Here is a 24,400-nt window from a genome sequence, read left to right on the forward strand (position 1 = left end):
TAAAAATCTCAAATCTCAATAAAAACTTGAATTTTCTGTAAAGCTGCTTTGCAGCGGTTTGCACTGTGAAAAGCACTACACAAATAAACTTGAATTGAATTATTGTGAAGTACTGCATCTGTCACACTTCACAGGTTTACTACGGTTTGCCAGAGTAAACCGGCAACGCTAAGGTTGAGCCCCCAGTGCCTGCACTAAAGCTGACTGAGAAAACACAGAAGATGTACTGCTTTTAATAAAGACGCTAAAGCTGGCGACAGGCCAGAGACTGTCAGTAAACTCATACACAGCTGCAGGCCTTCACCCTTATAACTCTTTCCTTGCCAAAACCAGGAACCGATTGTCCTGTGCTTTACTTAACTCTAAAGAAGTGTGGACGGCATGTCTTTTGTTTCGTTTTTCACATGAAGGCCAGATGAGGAGCGGAGAAGGAAGCGTATTAAGGGTTATTTTGGAACGCTTGTATCATGTCAAAACATTTACGGCCTAGAAGAGATCTTTAAATGGAGACGCTAATGTGAAAGTTGGGTGGGGGGGCAAGTCCTGTTACAGTCAGATTACATGAGCGGAAGAGATGTCAACCACATTGTGCTATAACGGTAGATCGAGGTGTAGTGACGCCTGATGCTCATGAGACACGGGCTGATTTTGTAGTGTTGCCAAGTCCTTGATTTTACAGCGAGAATCTGGCTACTTTTACACCGTTGTTTTTTTAGTCGTGGATTAAAACCACCTGGAGCACTATTTCGACTGAGGGGATGGAGGGGAAAACCAACGGGACAATGCAGTTGGGCTAGTTTTGTTTTGCAGATCTGGCAACCCTGCAAGAGGGCTTCTACAAGTTTTCTAAAAGGTAAATGTAAGATTTTAGACCTTTTTAAGAGCAAGTAAAAACAAGTTAAGGAATAATGCGTCAATATATCAATATGCTCTCTTAAAAAAAATGTATTGCCATCACTACTAAGAATCTAAGACTTTGTTTCAAGCTTTGTTTTGTTTTGTTGTTTGCATTATTCTGTGGAAGAGTGAATTAAGACTTTGTAAGACCTTTTTTTATATTAAGTGAAACAGCTGATGGCCATACATCTCATCTGATCTTGGATAGGGTTCAATTTTCTGTTTTTTTTTGCATCCACAGCATGTATCTTGAGAAGCAAGGATGACGAATAGGAAAAGTTAAAAGAAAAAAAACGCATAGGAAAATTTCGAACTCCGTGTGCAAGGACCTTAAGAGTTCTGGCTGTAATTAATTAATCAGTGCATTGCATTGTGGGATTCAGCATTTCCTGCTCTGGTGCATCTAATTTTGCCAATGATCATCCAGGTATTTTGAGTACAAAAATGTGCTTACTGTATACATCATATACACCGTTACATAATCAAAATGAGCATATATCAGCATAATTCCTGTTGTGCCGTACGGTGCTGCTTTTGTCTTTCACACCTGCACTGAATCGCAGAATAAGCTTTCCATACAATAACAATTACAGATGACAAAGCGCTAAACAGATGTGTCTCTCTTTATGCCCCGAGCACTTTTCCATGAGCAGTGCATTATTTGTGCTCTCTATCAGCATGTACAGCGGGTAAAATAAGCATTGAACACGTCACCATGTTTCTCAGTAAATATATTTCTAAAGGTGCTGTTGACATTAAATCTTCACCAGATGTCGGTAACAACCCAAGTAATCCATGCATACAAAGAAAACAAAACAAATAAGTTCAGAAATGAAGTTCTGTGTAATAAAATGGAATGACGCAGGGAAAACATATTGAACTCATGAAGAAAGGTCAACAGCACCTTTAGAAATATATTTACTGAGAAACATGGTGACGTGTTCAATGCTTATTTAACCCGCTGTATATACTGAGAGATGTGTGATGAGAGAGAAATGTGGGACCCGTACAGATGAGGGGTCAGCAGGGTCCTCGTCTTCTGCTTCTTCACGGTTGTCCTCGATCTCCTCCATCACCTCGGCTTTGGCCTCGGCCACCAGTTCTCTCAGCGGACGGTTGGTCTTCACCGAACTGACGAAAGGATGCTGAAATGGAAAGATTGTTAAGAATACAGTACAGACTTGTGCATAACAATAACGTCACCTTAAGCAGCACGCACAATAAATAACATGAGCCGGAGAATGGAAATTAGGAGATTCATTCATTAGTTTTGATCATGTGTCTTTCTACTCATCATTGAAAAGTGCATCAGATCGTCATGTTGTCAAACTGAATCAAACCATTAACAGATTTCAAATGTTATGTTGCTTTGCAATGTTTAAATTGTCAGAGCAAGTTTTCATATCTAAAATTCGGTTTGGTTCAAAAATATTTGGACTCAATATTTAGAAAATTATAAAAATGTTTGCACCCCTTTGACCTTAAATATTTACTTGATATTTAAAATTCATATATTTCAATAATTTAACAACCAATTTACATTTTCATGGTTCTCTGATGGTGGTTAACGGTCAGACAAATAAAAATTAAATAAATAAATGCTGTAGCGGAATAAGTTTTTTTTTTTTTTTAAGGGGTCATATTCATTAATGTCATGTGGTTTGGGCAGAAATTGTTGTAGCAGACCTCTCAGATTGTTGTAACAACATGTTATTTCACTTAAAATACACTTGCAATCAGCAGAATTGGCAGTTCATTAAAAGATAAAATGTTGTTCTTGAGAGCGTCTGGGGTTTAATTAGGAGAAGAGCTGAGTTAGATGAAGGTTGGGAGGTGCTCAGGTACTGAACTGTGAATTTGTGAAAGCATCAGTCTAATGGAGAGAAACGCTGCTCTCCTCTATTATTCAGCTGAGTTGCACCTTGTTTAATTGAAGTGTCCCAGCTGTCGAGCGTATGTGAGGGAGAGTCAAGCGTTAAAAACCTACAGCCAGCAATATCAGTTACCCTCACCGATGACTGCAACTACAGCCAATGCATCCCGATTACCGTACATCCTAAATTAATTCCCAATTCAAAGTTTGCAGAAAATAGCCTGCCCATGTTGCCTGGATGACTGTGTCTAACACTGACACTGTATAAAAGTTGCCATTGTGGAACATTCATATGATGCCCTTAAATGCATGTGATGCTGTTCCAGGTGTGTTAAAGTCCACCTTGGTTTCAATGATTAGCTATAAACTACAGACCGGCCTATAAACACTTTGCAAAGTTCATATATCATTGTTAGATCCTGAGTGCCAAACATTTACTGCACACAACTCTTCACAGAAAAGCATGCACCGCATATCGATGTCACCTTCAGCCCAACAAACACCTGTCTTCCAGGCTGCTTTGAATGCAGCAGAGCGTTAAATGAATATGTAATATGAAACACCCAGAAGAGAGAGTGCTATTAGAACATGAGCTGAAGTTACTTTATATTCAGGAGCTGTTCTGCAGATGTCCAGAATTAACTTCTAACACATGCCAATAGCAAGAGAATTTACCAGCCAAAAAAAATATTAAAGCTGCCTTAAACGTTTTATTGTTTTGATGCATGAAAACCCCTCTTCATCTCTGAACCATAGGGTATTTACATTTAATAAATACACAAATTATACATATAATACAGGAACAAAAACTACTAATAAATTACACATGGAAATTATCCACTGAAGGAACAGTGTTTGTTTTTGAATCGCTCTCATCACTGGTCTTCATTCCAACAGTTTGATGTAAAAACCATTTCTAATAAAATTTCATGCAAGTTTTGAAGCCACTATTCTGGGCCTTTTTCAAAACAGCACATCTACTGTACATGATCTTTTTCATTTTGTAATCTCCTCAAGTGTTCAGTTCAGCGGAAGGGGTGGAGGAAGAATGCAAATTGCTGTAATTCCCTTCATCCAGCAGCACAGGAAGCCTTGAGAAGTTTTGGGGTTTTGGGCCGTTTCCTTCACATGCATTCATTTGCACACACAGTCTCGAAATGCCTTTGCGTTAAATTACACGAGAGCAGCGGTGATGTACAGTATACGGACACATGCCAAGTGTGTGTGTGTGTGAGATTCCTTACTTCTAGAAGCTGAGCAGCCGTCGGCCTCGTCTCAGGGTTTCTGTCCAAAGCTTTTTTCAGGAAATCCTTAAATTCCATCGACCTAAAATATACAAAACCATTAAACATTTGCACGAGAGGGGGATACAATCTCTTGTTGTGTAATGGTGATAGAATACCATTCGACATTCTAGAAATGTTAAAAGCTATAAATCTAAGAAACAAGCCACAGCTATGCTCACAGAACAGCCCATCTTTGGAAGGAAGGTTACAGTAATGATGTAAGTCTCTAAAATCTCAGCCGGTTACTCCCATGCCCCCTGGACTCTGTGGCTTACCACTTGGCCGGCTGCTCCAGGGTGGGAGGCTCAGCCTTGGCGATTTTTAGCAGGACCCTCATGGGGTTGAGCTCGTGGTGGGGCGGCTCTATCTGAGCCAGCTCGATCAGCGTGATGCCCAGCGACCAGATATCAGCTTTGTAGTCGTATGGAGCGTCCTTCATGGTCTCGCACATCACCACCTCTGGAGCCATCCTGAACATACAGGAGACATCAGAGCAGGTCCACCTCAGAGCCGCTCAAACCAAAACCAATGGGCTCACATACATTCCCAGTAAGGAAACAAGTATTGGATTACAACTGGATTACAGTAACTTTATGGATTACATATTCACACAATGGCAGTAAATATTCAGAATTTGATTCACACCAGTTCTGTTCATTTTCTTAATAAACCAACCACTTGTATACACCGACCACTCTCTCACACACACACACACACATATTTATATATATATTCAACAGTTCTTTCTGGTCCTTGAATCTGATTGGCTTATAAGAGTGTGATATTAGAGTCATATCAGAACTCCAACAGGCGTTTCAGTTTGTAATCGTATCACTCCGCTTCTTACAGCGAGTGTCATGGCGGACGCTCAAATCCAGTATCATTTTATAGATATTACTGTTTTTGTGTCACGGAATGTAGTTTCAAGAGGTTTTCAGGCAAGAATATACTTGTTTATAGTTCAAATATGCAGTTTGTTAATAAAGATAATGTCTATTTGAGAATTAGCTTTGACGTTTTCGGAGCGGTGAGCTCCAGATCGTCTTCGGCCGTTCTGCGCTGATGAACGCCTCACCTCGACCAGATCTTCTGGATTTACCACTGGCTCAGATGCCTCTGTAGTGGTTAAACATGAGCTGCCATTCATTTTGGGTAAATCTAATGGTTGTCTTTGGTCTCAATCTATTATTTGTTCCAGAGAAGATAGTTTTGGCAAAATATCATATGTAAATTCAATGCTGTATCTCAGAGCGCTGCCTTTGTACTTTTGACTAAATTGCCTAGCAACTTGATGGCTGCTACTGTTTATTAAATATTATTCAATAAATTATATTTTATATAAATAATAATATTTAATAATAGTGTTTAGTATTGAGAAACGGTGTGTGTTCGTGATGATTTTCCACTATTGGTTTTTATGAATAAGCAGTAAAGACTTTTACTTTGAAAAAGTTATTTTTAGTTTCAACAACAGACTGATGCAGCGAACAAATGCACTGAGCAGCAAAATCACCCATAACAGATGAAAATATATTAATGTTATGACAAAGATAACGCTTATTAAAGATAAGTGTTTATTGTGAATTGAGATCGATCTGAAGAAATAAATGCAGGTAATCAGACTCGCTCAGTCCAGTCCATCTCTCTCTTACTCAATATCTACTATACATAATATAATGCTTTTAATACAGAAATAAATTAAGCAACTCATTCCTTCGTTACTAGTTCTAAAGTGACGTAGTAACGGAGGCTTGGGCTCAGCTGTTCAACTGATTTGAATCCGTGGCGGAAGGAAGTAGTTCTGCATAAAAGAGGGCTTTTAAAGACACTCCGTTGGTATTTTATGCATTTACACACTCGTGCCATCGAACTGTTGTTTAAACGCAATATCACACTCATAGACAAGAGATATGGCTGTGATTCGGCATGGCTGTGATTCGGCTGTAGGCACGAGGTAATCGCAGCATGCCGATATACAGCCATATATCACGTCTATGAGTGTGATATTGCGCTGTATATAATACAATATACATATATTATATACAACATAATATATATATGTCTGAGACTAATTATTCAAGCTGTGAAATAATACATCACATTCAGTGACTTAAATTATTAAAATGTGACCACAAAACCAGTCATAAGGGTCAATTTTGAAATTGAGAACATCATCTGAATAAATGATCTTTCCATTGATGTATGGTTTGTTAGGATCGGACAATATTTGGTCAGGTTACAACTATTTGAAAATCTGGAATCTGAGGGTGCAAAAAAAATCTAAATATTGAGAAAATCGCTTTTAAAGTTGTCCAAATGAAGTCCTTAGCATTTAATCTGCAATGGACTACAATTTGCAAGTCATCTACCAAGCACTGTTAGCCAGTGACTGAAAGAATTTACTACAAGCCACTAATAGAATTGATTATGTTTGTTTACGAGTCAGATAAAGCACTTAAAAGGAAGCACAAAGGTAAGATAGATATTTCATTTCAGGACATTCAAACTGAACTCTAGTTAATGACTGCTTAAGTCCTGTGGGACACAACAAATCCATCCCTTTCTATTAGTTTTGTTGGAATCTCAAGAAATGCATAATTAATAATAATTCTGTTTTATATAATTACACTATGCACTGAAACTATTTTGGAGGGCCTAAATTATTGACCGGAAACATTCATTAGAGCTCAGTTTAAGAGGCCCATGAACCGATCATCTCTTCCTCTTTACTACTAGCTATACCACAAAATAAACACGAGTGAACATCTGAAGGTGTTGGAAAAAATAGAACAACTTCCTGAAATGAATCATGTCTCATGTAATCAGTCAATCTTTCAACCACAGAAAGACGTCAATAAAAGAGTTTGGAAACAATGTCATAACTTCATCTTTACCTCTAGAAAGCCATCCACTGTCCATAACTGGTTAGTCAGTTAGCATTCTATCATTTTGCTAAATGCATGCACTATACTATATATTCGTTATATTTCAATTAAACTTTTGTCTTCATTATTAAATGCATGTTTGAATAAATCTGTCATGAAAACAAGCTTTTATTACAACCACCATCAACAAACTGGAGTAGTTATATAATTAAAATCTGCCTTATGTGCATTTAAAATGTGATTATTAAATAAATTTGATTATCGTATAAACCTTATGTTTGTTTTCAATCATCAGTGAAATGAAAACTTTAATTTTGGTGCTTTGGTGTAAAATTAATTTTGATGCATCATTATTTTGCTTAAAAGTCTACTTGTTCTTATACATGTCATTATTTAGTCATTATGTAATAAAACATTTTATTTGTTATTTTCAATAATTTGTTATTTTCATATTTTTATTTGTTATTTTCAAACAAATAAAATAAAATAAACCTGCTATTATTAATTATAATTAATAATTATAAATTACTTTTATTTAGTGCCTGACGAGCCCGTCTGCAGTCATGTGACTATTAACAGACTGCTGTAAATATTAAATTGATGCTCTAATTAGATCAACCTTAAGCGGTTTCAACTGCACTACCCCAATATCTTTTTGCCTGAAATGATTTTGACAGCAGATCAGTGATTTATAGCACTTACCAATATGGCGTCCCGATGAAAGTGTCTCGTCGTTGAAGAGTTTTGGTGTTTTTTGCAGAAACTCCAAAATCCGCTGAAACAATAAGCACAATGAAAAATGTCATCCCAATTTAAAAAATGTCACATTATGATCTGTAAAACCTCTAATTTATTATATTATATATATATATATATATATATATATATATATATATATATATATATATATATATATATATATATATATATATATATATATATATATATATATATATATATATATATATATATATATATATATATATATATATATATATATTTTTTTTTTTTTATTCTATTTTACATGTTAAGTTTGGTGTTTTTAATTTTTTTTAAATGTTTTTAAATGAAATAAGACTCTTCTGCTCAAGGCTGCATTTATTTGATTGAAAATACAGTAAAAACAATACAAATTGTGAAATTGTGTACAATTTAAAATAACTTTTCTCTGTATAATATGTGTTAAACTGTAATTTATTTCTGTGATGTGCAGCTGTATTTTCAGCATCAGTCTTCAGTGTCACATGATCTTCAGAAATCATTTTAATATACTGATTTACTGCTCAACAAACATCCGATTATTATCAATGTTGAAAACAGCTGTGCTGCACTATATTTTTTCCCCAATATTCTTCGATAATAGAAAGTTCCTTTAAATGGTAAAAATAATTTACAATATTAGTGGTCTGTCTAGCAAATGCAAGGTTTGGATATATATTTATGTGTCAGCGATGACAGATACGACTCAGTCATGTGTGGAGCTGATGTTTGAAGGACCGCATCTGAAGCACGAGTACGTTTCTCTCACAGGAAGCGCTAAAAGCCTGATACTCTAGTATCTATTGGCCTGACATTCTGAGCTACCATTAACCAGCACACAACGAAGCCACATTCGGTTACACGTGAAGCAGCATTCAGAGGGAATAATTTGCTCATTCAATCACTAAATCCAGTGAGACTTGAGCAGAGAAGTGTAATGAAATAGAAGTCAGCTCTTGGCAAACTGTGGTTCTTTACAACACAACCTTCATACAATACAATGCAAGGTTTCAGGGAAATGTGGACTGTGTGGGTGTGTGAGAGAGGTCAAAAGAATTAGTAAGAGATCTTTTGCTCTGTTACAAATCCTAACTAGACAGCTTTACTAACTAGACACCTGATCACTTTACAGTAATACGTCCTTGCTGAATTAAAGTATTATATTAATGGTACTGACTACTACTAATTGGTAGTGTATTGTGGCTTCAACAAAACTATGAAGCAGCATAACTGCTTATCAACACTGATAAAACCAGAAATGTTTTTGAGCAGCAAATCAGTATATTATTATGATTTCTGAAGGATCATGTGACACTGAAGAGTAATGATGCTGAAAATACAGCGCTGCGTTTATTTCCAGATATTTTCTAATAAATGCAGCCTTATTATTGAAGGGCATAAGAGACTTCTTAAAAAAAATAAATAAATAAATAAAATAAATCTAAGTACAGAGTTGCTGCTTATGTATAGAGTGTTCCAAATCAATCATGTTTGCTCCAATTCAGTTAGGATGAAGGCATCAAGCCTGCTCACTAGGTTCTGGAACAGAGTTATTGTCCTTCATCAAATTAGAATGAGTTTGTGTGCTTGGGGGAAAAAAGGACAAACGATACCAAATAAATAGCCTTTATCCAGAACAGAAACCTCAGCACAAATCAACTTGTTTAATTCCATTATCGTGGTTGTCAGTTTCAATCGGGTGCGGTTTAAATCCCTCGGACTGATTTGGTTATATACAAACCTAGCTTGATCTCTCCGTCCAGCGTGAGGAGAATGTTTCCAGCCTTCAGGTCTCTGTGGATGATCTTCATGCTGTGGAGATACTGAAGAGCCTCCAGCATTTGTTTACAGACCACCTGGATCTGAGGCTCTTCAAGACCCCTGTCCAGCTCTGAAAGACACAAACAATAAAATCTTCAGACTAGTGCATCAAACACTTCAAAAGAAAAACAATTATATTACATATAAGACAAAATAAACCCTTTTTTTTATTATTAAAAAGGTATCAAAAATGAAAATTCTGTCAATGTCAAACACACAAACATGCATATTCAATAAACTTGAGTTTGAGAGGCAGGATGGTGTAACCAAAGGCAATGAACTTTAAGTGACCTTGTCTGGCTGTGTTCATAAAACACCCCAAATAATGCAATATCCTGTTTAAACTTCAGGGAAAATGAGTTTGCCTACTCACCCATGAGCTAATAACCAAGATCATCAAGAGGAAGCTGCTTTTATAAAAACGATAACATGAAGGAAAGCAATAGGAAGCACAGGTCTTACCTAGCATGGTGGCATCGACTGCACCTCCGGGGCAAAACTCGATCATTATCTGTGGGAGGAAATGAGGCACGACGTGAGACGGTTTGGTTCAGGACAGAGATTTCTGGCTCATTCAGACACAGGAACTCAGTGGACTTGAAAGAAAAGAGTCATTTGATGTAAACAGGAAAATGTGGTGCAGTCAGTGTATGCCAACCGAACAGAGAACAATGACAGACTGATCCAGTTTATTTGAGAATTAGAGGAATGAACTTCACGACTCATACAAAAGTTTGGGATTAGTACGGTTTTCTTTTTTAAGAATGCTCTTCTGCTCACCAAGGCTGCATGTATATAATCAAAAATACAGTAAAATCTGTAATATTGTGAAATATTACTACAATTTAAAATAGCTGTTTTCCATGTGAATATATAGTAAAAATCTAATTTATTTCTGTGATGCAGCTGTATTTTCAGCATCATTACTCCAGTCTTCAGTCACACGATCCTTCAGAAATCATCCTAATATACTGATTTATTATCAGTGTTGGAAACAGTTGTCTTTACCATCACATTTTATCAATTTAACACATCCTTACTGAATAGAATTATTAATTTCTTTCAAAAAACCAAAAACATTGACCTCAAACTTTTGAACAGTACAAACTAGTGCTGTCAAAATTAGCACGTCAACGCATGCGATTCATTTCTACAGTTTAACGGCGTTACAAATATTTAACGCAAGGGTTGGCTGCCCCACTCACAACTGCTGCTTCAGTCTCTTTTGTCTTGACAAAACTGTTGTTTCTTTAGACGCAGGACATCTTTCCGGGTGACGAGGAGCTTCAGCAGCACATCAGTGAACTGCGGTCAGATGAGATGCTGTCAGGCCATATGTCAGTAAAAATAAATGTCCCTCTCCTGTCTGCCGTTATACTGTAAGTAACACATGCTCTTCATTTGCACACACAAATGCACCGGCACGCTGTATATCATTTCATATTCAAGCACAATTATATATAAAAGTTTGTGAGAAAACACACACACACACACACAACATACACACATAGTTTACACGTTTTCAACTAAAAGAAAACCCTGAGATATAATGTAATGTGTAAGAATATTGTGTATAATGTCTAATCATAAGCTTGTTTAGAAATATAAAAAAACATCTCATTAAAAGTCATTTAAATAAACAAATATTTGAATATTCGTTTATGAGCCCAAATATTCGAATACAATTTTTTTTTTTAAATGCCCATCCCTAGTCACTATGTAATCACATGTTGTTACAAAACACATACTATATAAAAATAATGAATGAAAAAAATACAAGGCGGCACAATAAACACGTCATTAAACTAGTCCATGTGACTTTTGTGCTATATATTCTTCTGGAGTCATATGATTACAATGTATGAGGAAGAGGCCTAATGTGTCACTGTCATTCTTCAAATTCATACTAGTTTGGAACGACATGATTAATGATAACAACCTTCATTTTTGGCTGGAATACTCCTTTAGGAATGTGCATAGTTCAGAGCGATTCTTCAGTGTTCAAGCAGAACAGCAGAGTTTGTAATGTCTTGAAGATCCCGAGCCAAAACTGCAAAAGTACTCAAAATGATTTGTTCATGGAAACACTGTCCCGTCAAACCAAAGCCCGCCACCCTCATGTCTCGACCCCTGCGGATTGGTAAACACAAGTGTCTGTATATTTAGTGATGGAGGAGATAATAACACAGTGACACAAGGTTTCATGACTGCCTCCAAGATACATAAACCACATACCAAAGCAAAGAGACACGGTATCAATCCAACAAACCAATGCACAATCCAATAAACTGCTGTTTTTATGAAGGACAGTAACTTCACTCCTGAATCCCTCCACTTATAGTCAAACCAAAACTCATTCAGAAACCTTCAACATTTCTCACATCACAGTTTTTTTGTTAAAGTTTAGAAAATGGTAATAAAATATGACAAGAACTCAAGAACTCAAATTCATCTTGATAATGGGCCTAACTTTGATAGAAAGGGATGTAATGGATTATAATCAACCAAAATTATTCAGCTGTTAAATTTAAGAACACAATTAGATAATAACAATATATGTCAACCAATTACCAAGCAATGCTTCATTTTGTTCAGTCTGGGGTGTAAAAAGGTTGCATTAGCTATTAAAGAAAAAAAAAAAACGCTTGAGCAAAACATGGTCAGGAATAATTTTTGGTCCCAAATTGGTATCAGTTTTACTGGAAGTCCACTGTATGAAGAATTTGTGTGTATAATGTCACAGTTCACTTTATTTTGCTATCTGCACTTACATAAATGAACTACAGTGTCCTAGTAAAAAAAAAAAATCAAATATCTGGTGTCTTAATTTTTGGTTTGACTATTTACAAACAAAAACACATGAGGGACATACTATTATTTATAAATTAATTAGCATTCACTGGGTTGGTTATGTGGTTATTAATTGGCCTCTGGTTTCTAGCTAAAGTGACATTGGGTTTCATTCAATAACTGCTCTCACGCACAAAATCTGCATACATTTTCACAAACAAGTCATGATTCATCAATAAGCTTCATGCTAAACTTTATACATGCACGCAAAGATCACATACTCTAACTGGCCTTAACACAAAGCTAGGATTAAAAATACAAGTCTCTAGGATATACTAGTCTCTACATATGGACTGGGACCTGGCTCAGGGTGCAACCCCAAAAATGAAGTTTTAATAACAGTAATGCTTGCCATGAGACATGAATCTGTGCTCGCCCTAAACAACAGGAGATTATGAGGCTGACGTCACCGAACAAGTTGGCCTGTCTCATGATCGTACTATTTTATAATTGTTGTATGATTCATACCGGGTATTTCCTATGGCACCAGACGCTGGGTTAGTCTCCAGTAACCCTACATAGGACAAGCGGTTTGGAAAACGGGTGGATAGATGAAGGAATGCTGAGTGACAGCAAATAGTAGCCACGTCTACTGTGTGTACTACAGAGAAGACTCACTTTCAGCTTATTCATTACTGAGCCAACATTGTCCAATGAGTCACTGGCCTGACGGATAATCCAGGAGCGTTTCAAACTCATGACTGTGTTTGCAGAGAGAAAATACAGGAAGAGCATTTCCAACATTAGAGCCATTATGACAAGATCCTGAAAATACAGTCACTAGATATCACAGAACTAAAAGATTTCAGATTTGATGATTTGTGTGTCAATGACAAATAAGCATAAAAAAGGGAAAAGCAATGTGTATTCATGTTGTTTTAAGGGGAGCTTTGAATTCACAATGTTCATATCTTAGTTCAGTATTTTAAAATTATTTTATAATAATACTAATAGTTTCCAAATGTGTAAATTTCAAACTGTATAGGCCAAAGATGCTGCATATTTCATATAAATGACAAATTATGTGTTAAACAGCATGGCTTAATGAAATATTTTTTTTCACATTGAAAAAGCCAAATGCAAAATATACTTCAAGGGGCAAGAAAATAAATTTCAAGCATTAAAAAAAATTTGAACAAATATATTTAAAAATATATGAGGAGATGTACAGTATCTAAAACATCATTAAAATATAATCATTTAGATATATTTTAAAACCTGTATTAGCCATATATTTCGACCATTTTTGTCTATATTACAAAATATCTTTTTCACTTTAACATTTCAAAATCAATTTAAATTTAGATATTCAATCATAGAAAAGGTGTATTCAAGTCACTGCTTGTATGAAATCCATAGTTAAAGAGGTAATATGATGCTAAAACGAACATTATTTTGTGTATTTGGTGTAATGCAATGTTTATGCAGTTTAAGGTTCAAAAACACATTTTCCACATTCTGTACATTATTGTTGCTCCTCTTTGCACCGTCTTTCTGAAACTCCATTTTTACAAAGCTCATCGTTCTGAGAAGCGAGGCGTGCTCTGATTGGCCAGCTATCCAGATCGTTGTGATTGGCCGAATACCTCAAGCGTGAGATGGAAATTTTTACGCCCCTCACCATATTGTGATGCCGTGTCCCAGTGCGACGAGACAAAAAAAAATAAAACCCATAATAAACGAGGCATTTGTTGCATCCAGTGGGGACATAATTACTGATTATAATGACATATACTGTCTTTAAGCATCGCGCCGCGTAAACATTACCATGTCTGGGGTGGTGATGGCGCAGTGGATAAGACACATGCCTTTGGTGTGAGAGACCCGGGTTCGAATCCACTGTGAGACACCAATGTGTCCCTGAGCAAGACACTTAACCCCTAGTTGCTCCAGAGGCGTGCAACCTCTGACATATATAGCAATTGTAAGTCGCTTTGGATAAAAGCGTCAGCTAAATTAATAAATGTAAAATGTAAATGTCTGCATTTGTGATCGGAGAAACGACAAACAACAAGCACTACTCTACACTGATCAAAACTCGCGTTTGAATAGTCAGTGGCAGAAACATACTTACAGGCTGTGAGTCAGATGCGCCAGACTGTCCTTGTAAAGTTGGAATTGCCCCACTTTATAGAAACAGTCTTTGTGCAGCCAGCATTGTAGGCTGCTCTTCCAGGAAATAGTCCTCCGTAAAATGCGCTGCACACACACTAATATTTGGGTTGAACTGTTCTGGAACAGTGCTGTAAATACAACTTAACCACTGATTTCTAGTTGTGTCCTCTTTTGGAAGCCCAAACAAAGTAGTTTCGCTTTCACAACGAAACACAGCGTCTCCAGGACATGGGTCCGGCGGCAGCAACAATACTACAGCCAGAATAATAGTTACACCCTCTTTATTTGCGTATACATTTGGGTGGTGTTTTGCAAATCTTCCCACACCGTGACCTAGACATGTGGGGGCGTGTTTGAACAAGCCATTTTAGGAGGGGGTGGTCGAGTCTCAACTTTTATAAAGAATCTCTTTGGTTTTGAGACTTTAGTCTTTGCAACTTCAGGGATCTTATCTATGCAAAAACAGCTTGTAACACTCCAAAGAGAAAGAAAAGCTTGAAATCGCATCAGATGACCCCTTTAAATCACAGATCTGGACTCAAAAAAGAGAGATATACTATAAAGAAAATATTTCAGTATCACCTGTCGACGTAATGCAAACTGGAGAAACCAGTCACTGGCATCTACATCGGTTTCTTGCTTTCTGAAATGTGTGGAATCTTTCAGATGACATACACCGATGCACGCAGACACAGGAGGCCAGAACAACCAGTCTGACCACATGAACACACACACAGGTGAGATTCCTTCAGTGCCTACACGCATATCTCAGACAAACGCAACAAGAGGTTAAACAAACAGAAACTGAGGGTTTAATGAGACAATTCCACAACACTGTTAACAGCTGCCGGAGTCAATAATGACTGTATAACTCGACTGATTCTGGACATGTGCCCTGAACCTTATTCAACCTGCTGAATAATTAATTATGATGATTATCACTTTCCCCTGACTGGTGCAGAGCTCCACGCTTACATTTAGATGCAACAGATGGCTAAAGGACTTTATCCAAGTGCCTGTAGAGAGATCATGGATTTTCCTTGATGCTTTAAAATAAAAGATTTGGATGTAGCATGCTGACCTGGAAAGGAAACTTTACAGCCACCTGCATACTAGTTTAATAGTGTGTGAAACAGCATGTATAATAATGTGTGTGTTCAACACTATTACACTTCTTTGTTGTCCCTGCTGTAAAAAATAATTGAACCATCACAGAAAATTGTAATGCTTTCATCAAACATCACAAAACATCAACTTTTAACCATTAAAACCATTAAAAGTCATTTTCTGAAGTGTGCTTTGGGACATATTCCATTAGAATTTATTGGTTTTAACAAGCCACCAATAAAAGGTGACCAATTACCAGCAGAAAGCCACAGAGTCCATCACAGTTTCCATTAAAACCAATACAACTCCCATTATAACCAGTAAAACCATTACAATTTTTTTTTTTCGCTAACATTGACTGAAGTCCAGATTATAGCCATTTAGTGTTTTTCCCAGTACGTAACGTCTGCAAATAGTACTAGTCAGTAAAACAATCCTACTGTTGAGCTTTGCTGAGATACTAGACTCAACGTTCATTTCTGATAATGTGGAGGCACACTGAACTGAAGCAGACGGTGTGTGATGGCGATAAAAGATGATAAGTGAAGATTATGTTGGTGGTGAGCGCACAGATGGAGGAGAGACAGCAGGCTTGAGCTCACATCCTTCATCCGGCTGTTTCATTGGCTCTTAGGAGCGACAGCTTACAAGCATTCATTCAGAAGATCCCAAGACACGAGGAGATAAGGCTTGTTTGAGCCCTGATGCCTGAGGCCCGAGAGCTTCACACACCTGTTACATGTCTACACGACTGCTGACCGCTACAGACTTCAGTCGACAACAAATCAGGGGAAAATGTTTTTTATACCTGTAGTTGATGCTATATACATGTAAGGGACAATCCACAGCTAGCTGTGCATTAAATGATTTTATTGCACGACGTGGAGGCAAAGAACCACCAGCAGACCTGCATTACCTGAATCTGTGCATCTCTCTCAACAAACAATGAAGCTGTGAGTTTAGTTACTACTTTACCCCTCTGTTACTGAGAAATATATAATGTATCGATTCACTATCAAAGTTATTTTATTAATAGAAGTCGTGGAGCAGCGATGACAAGGTCCTTTCTTTGTGTGTGTGTGTATCAATTAAAGCAGCCAATCAGAATAGAGTATCCAGACAGACCATGGTATATATATTCCAGTTTAATACGCATAGGCAGCTTATTCTCTGCATACTAAAATAGTCATTGTTTTTGCAATTCTGTTTTGATGACACTAAAATATTATACACTTCAGATTAAGAGTTACTAAGTATAAATGTAATTTATAAAATATTTAACAATTTTGAGCATTTTTTGTTTTTTATTAAACTTTCTAAATAAATAAACCACCACCAAAAAAAAAAAAAAAAAAAATCATGGTTTACATCATTTGATGGGCCTTTTTTTCTGTTTTGCATTTTATGACTATATTTTAAAAATATATTTGTAAATGAACAGCATTTTGCCAAAAAGGTTTGTGTTTCAAATCAAAGATTACACATATATAATACTTCAGTGAAATGAGGTACATAAATTTGTCATGATGGAGGACTTGAGCACGAGAACTGACGTGTATTAAATGAATAGAATAGAATAAATGGGTAAATGCATAGAAATAAATGTGAAGATGTGGAGGTCAAGGAATGACCCGTCACATCAGAGCTGAACATACAGATACAGGTAAGACCTAATTTACACATTTCAAAAGGTTAAATGGTTAAACAATATATAATATCACTGTTTTGAAGTCTATTCTGTAATAGATTCCCAGAGGTAAGTTCCCAGTGGGGATGTGTTGTTGTGGCATTCAACTGAAAATGTGACCACTTCAGAAATCCCCCTTTCGTCTCACACATATGCTCTGCAAGGCAACCTGACACATGTTATGGTTTACTACATGCTAATATAATAAAATTGGCTGTACAGTTTCCTTTCCATGTCAACACACAAAGCATCAAGGGAAATCCATGATCATGGTTCCTCTTGAATAAAGTCCTTTTAGCCATCCGTAGTGCATTGCTTACATCTAAATGTAAAGAAACACGCTTGAGCATCTGCATCACCAGATACGGTGAAGTCAACTTGACACACTCCGGTTAAAAAGAACAAGTGCTCGTTATGTTTGACAACAAGTGTGCAGCTATTTCCTTTCATGAAACCCCACAACAGTTCATCGAGAGATTTTACGACTAGACGCCTCGTCCACACCCAGATCTTTCCGTCTATGACAGTGAAGGATTGCCCAGACAGCTATGCCAGGCGTCTACGGATGATCACAAAACACACCTCTTGCTTTAATATGAGAAAATGCACATTTGACATGCATCAATGCTAATTGTGAACTTTTCTATTACAGCTCTATTAATAATCTATGAAACATTTGCAGCTGAAAAGCAATGTATAAACCAACAGAGCACTGCGGTTATGACCTATTTTCGTAGACCAACCTGGAAGTTATCTAATAGGACTTTCCATTGGCTTTTGGATCACTGCAGAAAATAAGCTTTTATATAATATACATAAACAATATAATCTTTACAAATAAACACATTTTGAAGCTTAAATACATCCGGCAGAAGCTTACTGTAGGTTATTAATGAACTACGCCACGGTCACATGACGTCAACATCACATAACATGTTTAGTATTTAAGGCTTGTTGAAAAGGAAGCCTGTCAAACACTCGGAAATCAGGACTCATGTCTTTCAGATGAGCAAATTTACCTTCACCCTGAGGAATTCCAGCAATGCTTTAACCGGCTGCTCGTGAAAACCGGCTTTTACAGGCAGTTTCTATGACAGCATGTCATCTATGGAGTTACAACAATCCACTACAAACATCATTCACTTAACTTCTATATAGCGCTCCGCTACTGACAAACAATGTGAACTACTGATCTTAAATCATTTACATATTATAAAAATCATAATAAAATCCAACAGCAGTAGAATATGGCTACAGAAGTAAATACAGTTACAATGATGCACCGTTCAGTTATAAACAAGAGTAACAACAGCATTTTATAAGCCAACGCACAGCCTTACATTTTCAAGACTCCAGGCACATTTTCAGTAAACGCTGTCTGTTAATCATCAATTCTCATTAAAAACAGATTGAGCAGGTAAAACAGCTGCGTGAACACCTCTTATCAGGAAACTTATGAAAAATGTAATTATGCATGTACTTCAGCTAAACGATAAACACTCGATATGGTTCATTTAAAGCTTAATATTTGATACTAGAAGGAAGTTTGTGTTCTTATTTGGAAAGTGAATATTAAGATGTCAAACCTGCAAATTAACTGTTAAATCGAGGAATGGGTAAAACACATTCTCTGCCAAAAAGACCCAAATTTAGAAACTACTCTAGTTATGACAAACATAAATAGAGATGAAAGCCAAAATATTATTTTTTAATCATGGATGTATAACCCACTCTTTTGTAGAGGGGCGTCAAAATGACAATTTCCACATGCGATTATAGAGCCAAATTACAGGAGGGTAATATATCAATATTGATAGGTCTGTTAGTCAAATCTGCTGATTTTAACCATCTTTGTTGCATTATATGCCAATGACGACAATTCAAGGAATGAAGAAAAAGCACTACGTTTTTTTTTCCTAAGTTTGCATGCCTGTAACCCAAGAAGTATTAAATATATCATAATATAATTTTAGATTTTAGTAACAAGCCTACCAATCTCTGTGTCAAAATAACTGGATGATCCTTTATTTTGACCCTCCTCTACAAAATAGTGGATTACTTAGTAAATATACATCCATGGCATGTAATATTTTGGCTTTCTTCATGTATTTCTTTCACTGGGGCACATCTGTTTGAGTTAACACTGAATGACCCGATGAGGTGTGTGCATGACGTCTCCGAAGAGGACTCGCTGAGCAGTTCAGAAACTGACAGCACACCTTGTAGTGTTAAAGAAAGCTCAGTTTGCTCCATTTAACTCTCTTACCGACAGTTTGTTGTCGTAGAAGAAGGCATCGAGCAGTTTGACGATGTACTGATGGTTGCAGAATGCTAAGATTTCGATCTCCACCATGTAGTCCTCCAGCTCCTCTTCACTTTTGGTTTCGATGACTTTGGCTGCAGCTAACGCACCGGTTTCTTTATTCTGGGCCTGAAACACAAAGCAGTTTCACATCAAAACAACATCAACGTGATTCACATGATTACATCCTGCTGATATTCCTGTTCCAGGCTTGTCCCTTCAGAGCGGTTATTTCACCAGCTTTAGTTCTCCATTAGAGCTCAAATAATGGGCTTTACTGCTGTTTTACTGAACACACTAGATGAGCAGACAGTGGAGTTCATGCTGGCATTGATAAAGGTGTGATGGTGTTTGAATGGAAAGGATTGGGGGGAAAAATAGGAAAGCCATTTTATATTTTGATGTAAGATGATGATTTTTTAATAGTATGCATAAATGAATCAATACAAGAAAGATAATGATAATGCTAATAAAAAAAAATAAAATAAAAAAAAATATTATATATATATATATTTATTTATTTATGCAGTTTTTTTGCAGTTTTGTCACACCAAATACCTAAAGACCTTTTGATTCAATTTTTCAAATACTGATGAGCAGCGAAGCAGTTGTCAACATTTTCCAGATATTAATAAAAAAAACAATTTTACACTGACATTTCTGACTTTTTCAGCCCAAGCACCTCCTCACCGCAACCCATATTTTCAGAATTGTTTATGCATTTCCAATGTAAGCAATAATTAACTAAATAAATGTATCTAGTCAAACAGAAGTAGTCTCCACGTGAGAGATCTGAGAGAGCGATGGGAACATGTGCTAGTGTGCAGCGTTATCAAGGTGGAGTCGGTCACTGTGGTTAGATGTCTTTAGAGGAAACGGTGTTGCCAAACCACTCAAAAACAAGACTTCTGTTTTTTTCATTAGTAAACTTAAAGCAGACATGATTTGGCACAACTAACAAACAGTAAGACTTACATTTAACTGTGATAAAATATAACAGAAGAGAATGAAACTAGAACAGGTTGAGATGAAATTTAAATTAAAAGCAATGTTAGTGTATTGTCAGTGGTTGCCATGACATTGCTATGTGGTTGATTGGATGTTTGTGTGGTTGCTAGGGTCATGCGGAGGAGTCAAACTGTGCAAATGAATCACACGCTGATGTGATGCTTGACCTAGTAAACAGCACTAACTTCTGTCTTAACCCCCGTTCAGTGAAACAACGGGAAAAGAAACTCCACACCCTCTGAATATCAGAAGACCTCCACACAGATGCTTCTCATAAACTAACGTCTTCCTTTTCATGATTTAGAGGTGTGCGATAATCATTATCTATGTTGTTTTAATGTGTGAGCTGGCATTATGGAGTATATCACTCAAAAAACAGACCATAAGCATTGATGAAACCTATTAGAATCAAGTTTGAATGTTTCTTTGATGCAAGTTATGAAATCAAAAAATATCACTATGGATTTAGTTTATATTTATAAGATATGATATAGTTTAGTAATGTCACACAAGCTAAAGTGCTGTTTTCAGAGCAACACAGCGGTGAATTATCTGCTTTTTAACAAATCATTTGAGTCAATGATTCAATGATCCGTTCGTTCTGCTTCGTTTCAAACTGAATCAGCTGGTTTGAGTGAATCATTCAATTAATCACTCATTAAGACAGGGATTTTCTGGCAGGTTTTAATGTCATTTATTTATCCATGGCAGACCTAAACCAGGCCTAAACCAGTTTATTTATTATTGAAAAAACAGATTTGTCAATATCGCACACTGCTACTTCTGTGACTGAAAACATGGTCAAAAGATGAATGCGGGCAATATTAAAATACATAATGCCATTTGTACAGGAGTTTTTTTTTTAAATGAGATACAAAAAGGAGGTCAGTAAAGAATGGATATATAATTAAAAAATCAAGTATTTGACCATTTTAGTATCAAGTATTTGACCAAATAGTTTTCTGGTTGTCCTCTGATCGTCTTTCATTGGTTGGACAAACAGACAGGAGAGAGACTGAAGATCTGAACGTCACTAGTGTTTGTCCAGTACAGTATAGCTGACATATATCAGCGCTGTGCGACTGAAAAACACTGCTATTCTCATAGAAGCATAACCATAAATAAAGCCTGAAATCCACTTACATTTCCATTGAGAGGATTGCAGCACCTGCTCAGTGGGATCGAGCAGAAGTCAAAGCTGTTCACCTGAGCTAAATATCCTTAAACCCTCAATAACAGCAGGATAGTGTACTTTCAACCCAGTGTAATGGTCATTTCATCGCATCCATAAAAAGAATACACCTCTGTTTACATCTGGTACCAGCACACCTTCAGGAAAACCTCATCTTTCAGCAGATAAATGTTACTTTTATTGGGGGTTTTCCATTTCATGATTACAAAAGCCGGTTTTATTAGCAGGTAGGGCTTACGTAAGGTCAACTAGTCATCAGATTGTGCCAGAATTACCATAATTATGAAATTATAACTTCTGAGCTATTCTTGGAAACTATGCATTATTATGGCAACACTCATAATAATGGATCCATCTGTGGCTTTATTAATGATGACAGCAAAACACGCCATTACTGCATTAATTCAGCTCAACTTCCTTTTGCAAAACTTTAAATAAAGAAAAGACCAATTGACTACAAAAATGATGAAGCAAATCAATGCTGAGATTACTACATAATTACCTTTAATGTTAAATGGTTTCAATGAATTGGGTGGCAAATGCAAAGCTACAAATAATGACGGACTGAAACAATGAGGCCTAAACCAGATCCTTATACTGTGGATGATGACGTAGTTTATCTAATATGCAGAATATGTTCATCTCCACCCACGAGGAAGACGCTCTTATCATCCTGAAGCAGCAGCACTGAACGCTGGTGATTAGCCGAGCTCACGTGATCACAAACTTCACAAGCACTACACGATCACGTCACACACGTCAAACTTTACCCCGGCCAGTGTTCAGGTTCGCACTGCAGCCATGTGCTTTCACGTGTTCTCCATCAGTAATTAACAAGAGTTAGCCAGCATTAACTAACAACAGAAAACAGGAGGACACTTCACTCCTCCTCAGAAACCATCAGAGAGAAATACAATGACATTAAACATTTGGGGTGGATATACAGTATTTGCAAATATTTGAAATCTTTACTAAATCATATGGTGCATCTAAAATCTGGCTGATTCGGTTGAATTCAATTCAGTTATTCATTTATAGCGTTTAACATCCTTAAGTGCATGTGAAATCTGGCCATGATCCGACTGAATTCAATTCAGTTATTTTAGTGCATGTATTAATTACACTGTTTTAACAAACTAATAAACTTGTATGATGCATACGTGTCAGTTAAACAGCAAAGAATTATGTACAATTTCTGTTATAGTAATAATAAACTGAATGGGTTTAAAACACACAGTAACCAGATTTATACATTTATCATCAATCTCATACATTAAAATCTAATTGAATATTGTTTGTTGCAAATGTTCATGCTGGAATAATTTTCATTATTTTCCACAATGAACAGATTAGAAGCAGTCTGAATAAATGCATTCTGAATATGATTGTTTACATAAAATCAAATAGATGCAAATAGTTAATAATAAACTATGCCTCAAGTTTCATTTATGACTGATCACATTAAGTTTATTAGTTTGTTTATCATAATACTGTGAAACTCAAATATATATGCAATTCAAATACAGAAATCTTAAATATTTTTGATGAATCAAACCTAAATAACAATTGAATCATGGCCAGATTTCACATATTTGCAAATATGTTCACCCCGATTTGAACTTTCTACATATTTTGTGTGCATATTTAAAAGACATTAAGACACAAATCAAATGCAAATTTTCAAGCCTGAAGTACGAGCCGAGTAAACAGGCCACAAATGATATCTTGCAATCACTTCTTTTGGAACTATTTTGTGGCAGAGCTAAAATTAAAAACTAAATATCTAGTCATAGTGTGTCTGAAATGGGAGTTATTCGATATGAACTTTGTGTTTATGGAAATACATGCTTCCATAAACGAGTAGAATGAGTTTTCAGACCCAATTAGAGCTCCAGGTGCTTTTGCACCTACACTGTATCAAATCAAATACCAATATTTGTGGATTAAAATGTTAATCTTTAAAAACTATTTTGATAGAATGAGTGGTTATGAATAATTATGTCCGAAATATTTTTTTATGATTATTAGTTACATTGATTAGCCCTAGAAAACCTACTTTTTTTAATGCATTGTCATTGGTTTTGCTCTTTTATTGGAGTAATGAGGAAGCATTACACATCGTCTAATCAAAATCCCCTGTTCACGTTCACAGGATGCGTTTCATAGAGCCACGTGTATCAACACGTCCAGGCAGATCAACAGTAAAAAGATCTGCACTTTGAGATCCTGATCATGATTAATCGTTATCTACCAAACAGTCAGAGAAAGCTTGTGTGTTCTTACACTTCTACAGCAGGACCAGGTGATCATATACTGCGTTGATACCAGTGTTTTCATGTTTTTAACAAGTTCTTGAGTTTCTAAAGGACAGCACATGAGACGATATGTCTGTTCTCGTTGCACAATCACTCATTCATAACTACATATTTCCTTTATGTAGATGAGTCTGCGGCTTCCAGAACAAAACTTCCTGCAGCAGCACTCAGTGCGCAAAACTGATTTTTACAGTATATTTAATCATATATTTGTTATTTATACATATGATTTATCATAATTTATACATTCGAACGCACAAAAAATGTCTGATCTCTTTAAAAGAATAAAAATACAAAAGAAAA

The 24,400-nt window shown here is 36.3% G+C and overlaps 1 protein-coding gene across 1 annotated transcript in view; it reads right to left on the reverse strand.

Annotated features, from left to right (window-relative positions):
- Window positions 1–24,400, reverse strand: part of LOC306856204 (serine/threonine-protein kinase 10-like) — a 46,337-nt gene that overhangs the window by 19,999 nt on the left and 1,938 nt on the right. Inside the window, exons 2-8 of the mRNA XM_079395310.1 lie at window positions 19,547–19,711; window positions 9,984–10,032; window positions 9,442–9,591; window positions 7,644–7,716; window positions 4,332–4,526; window positions 4,015–4,096; window positions 1,908–2,042 (exon numbers count right to left, since the gene is read on the reverse strand). Coding sequence (XP_079251436.1) covers window positions 1,908–2,042; window positions 4,015–4,096; window positions 4,332–4,526; window positions 7,644–7,716; window positions 9,442–9,591; window positions 9,984–10,032; window positions 19,547–19,711 — 849 coding nt within the window. The remainder of the gene's footprint in view (window positions 1–1,907; window positions 2,043–4,014; window positions 4,097–4,331; window positions 4,527–7,643; window positions 7,717–9,441; window positions 9,592–9,983; window positions 10,033–19,546; window positions 19,712–24,400) is intronic.

Source organism: Barbus barbus (genome assembly GCF_936440315.1).
Source record: "Barbus barbus genome assembly, chromosome: 36".
NCBI lineage: Eukaryota > Metazoa > Chordata > Actinopteri > Cypriniformes > Cyprinidae > Barbus > Barbus barbus.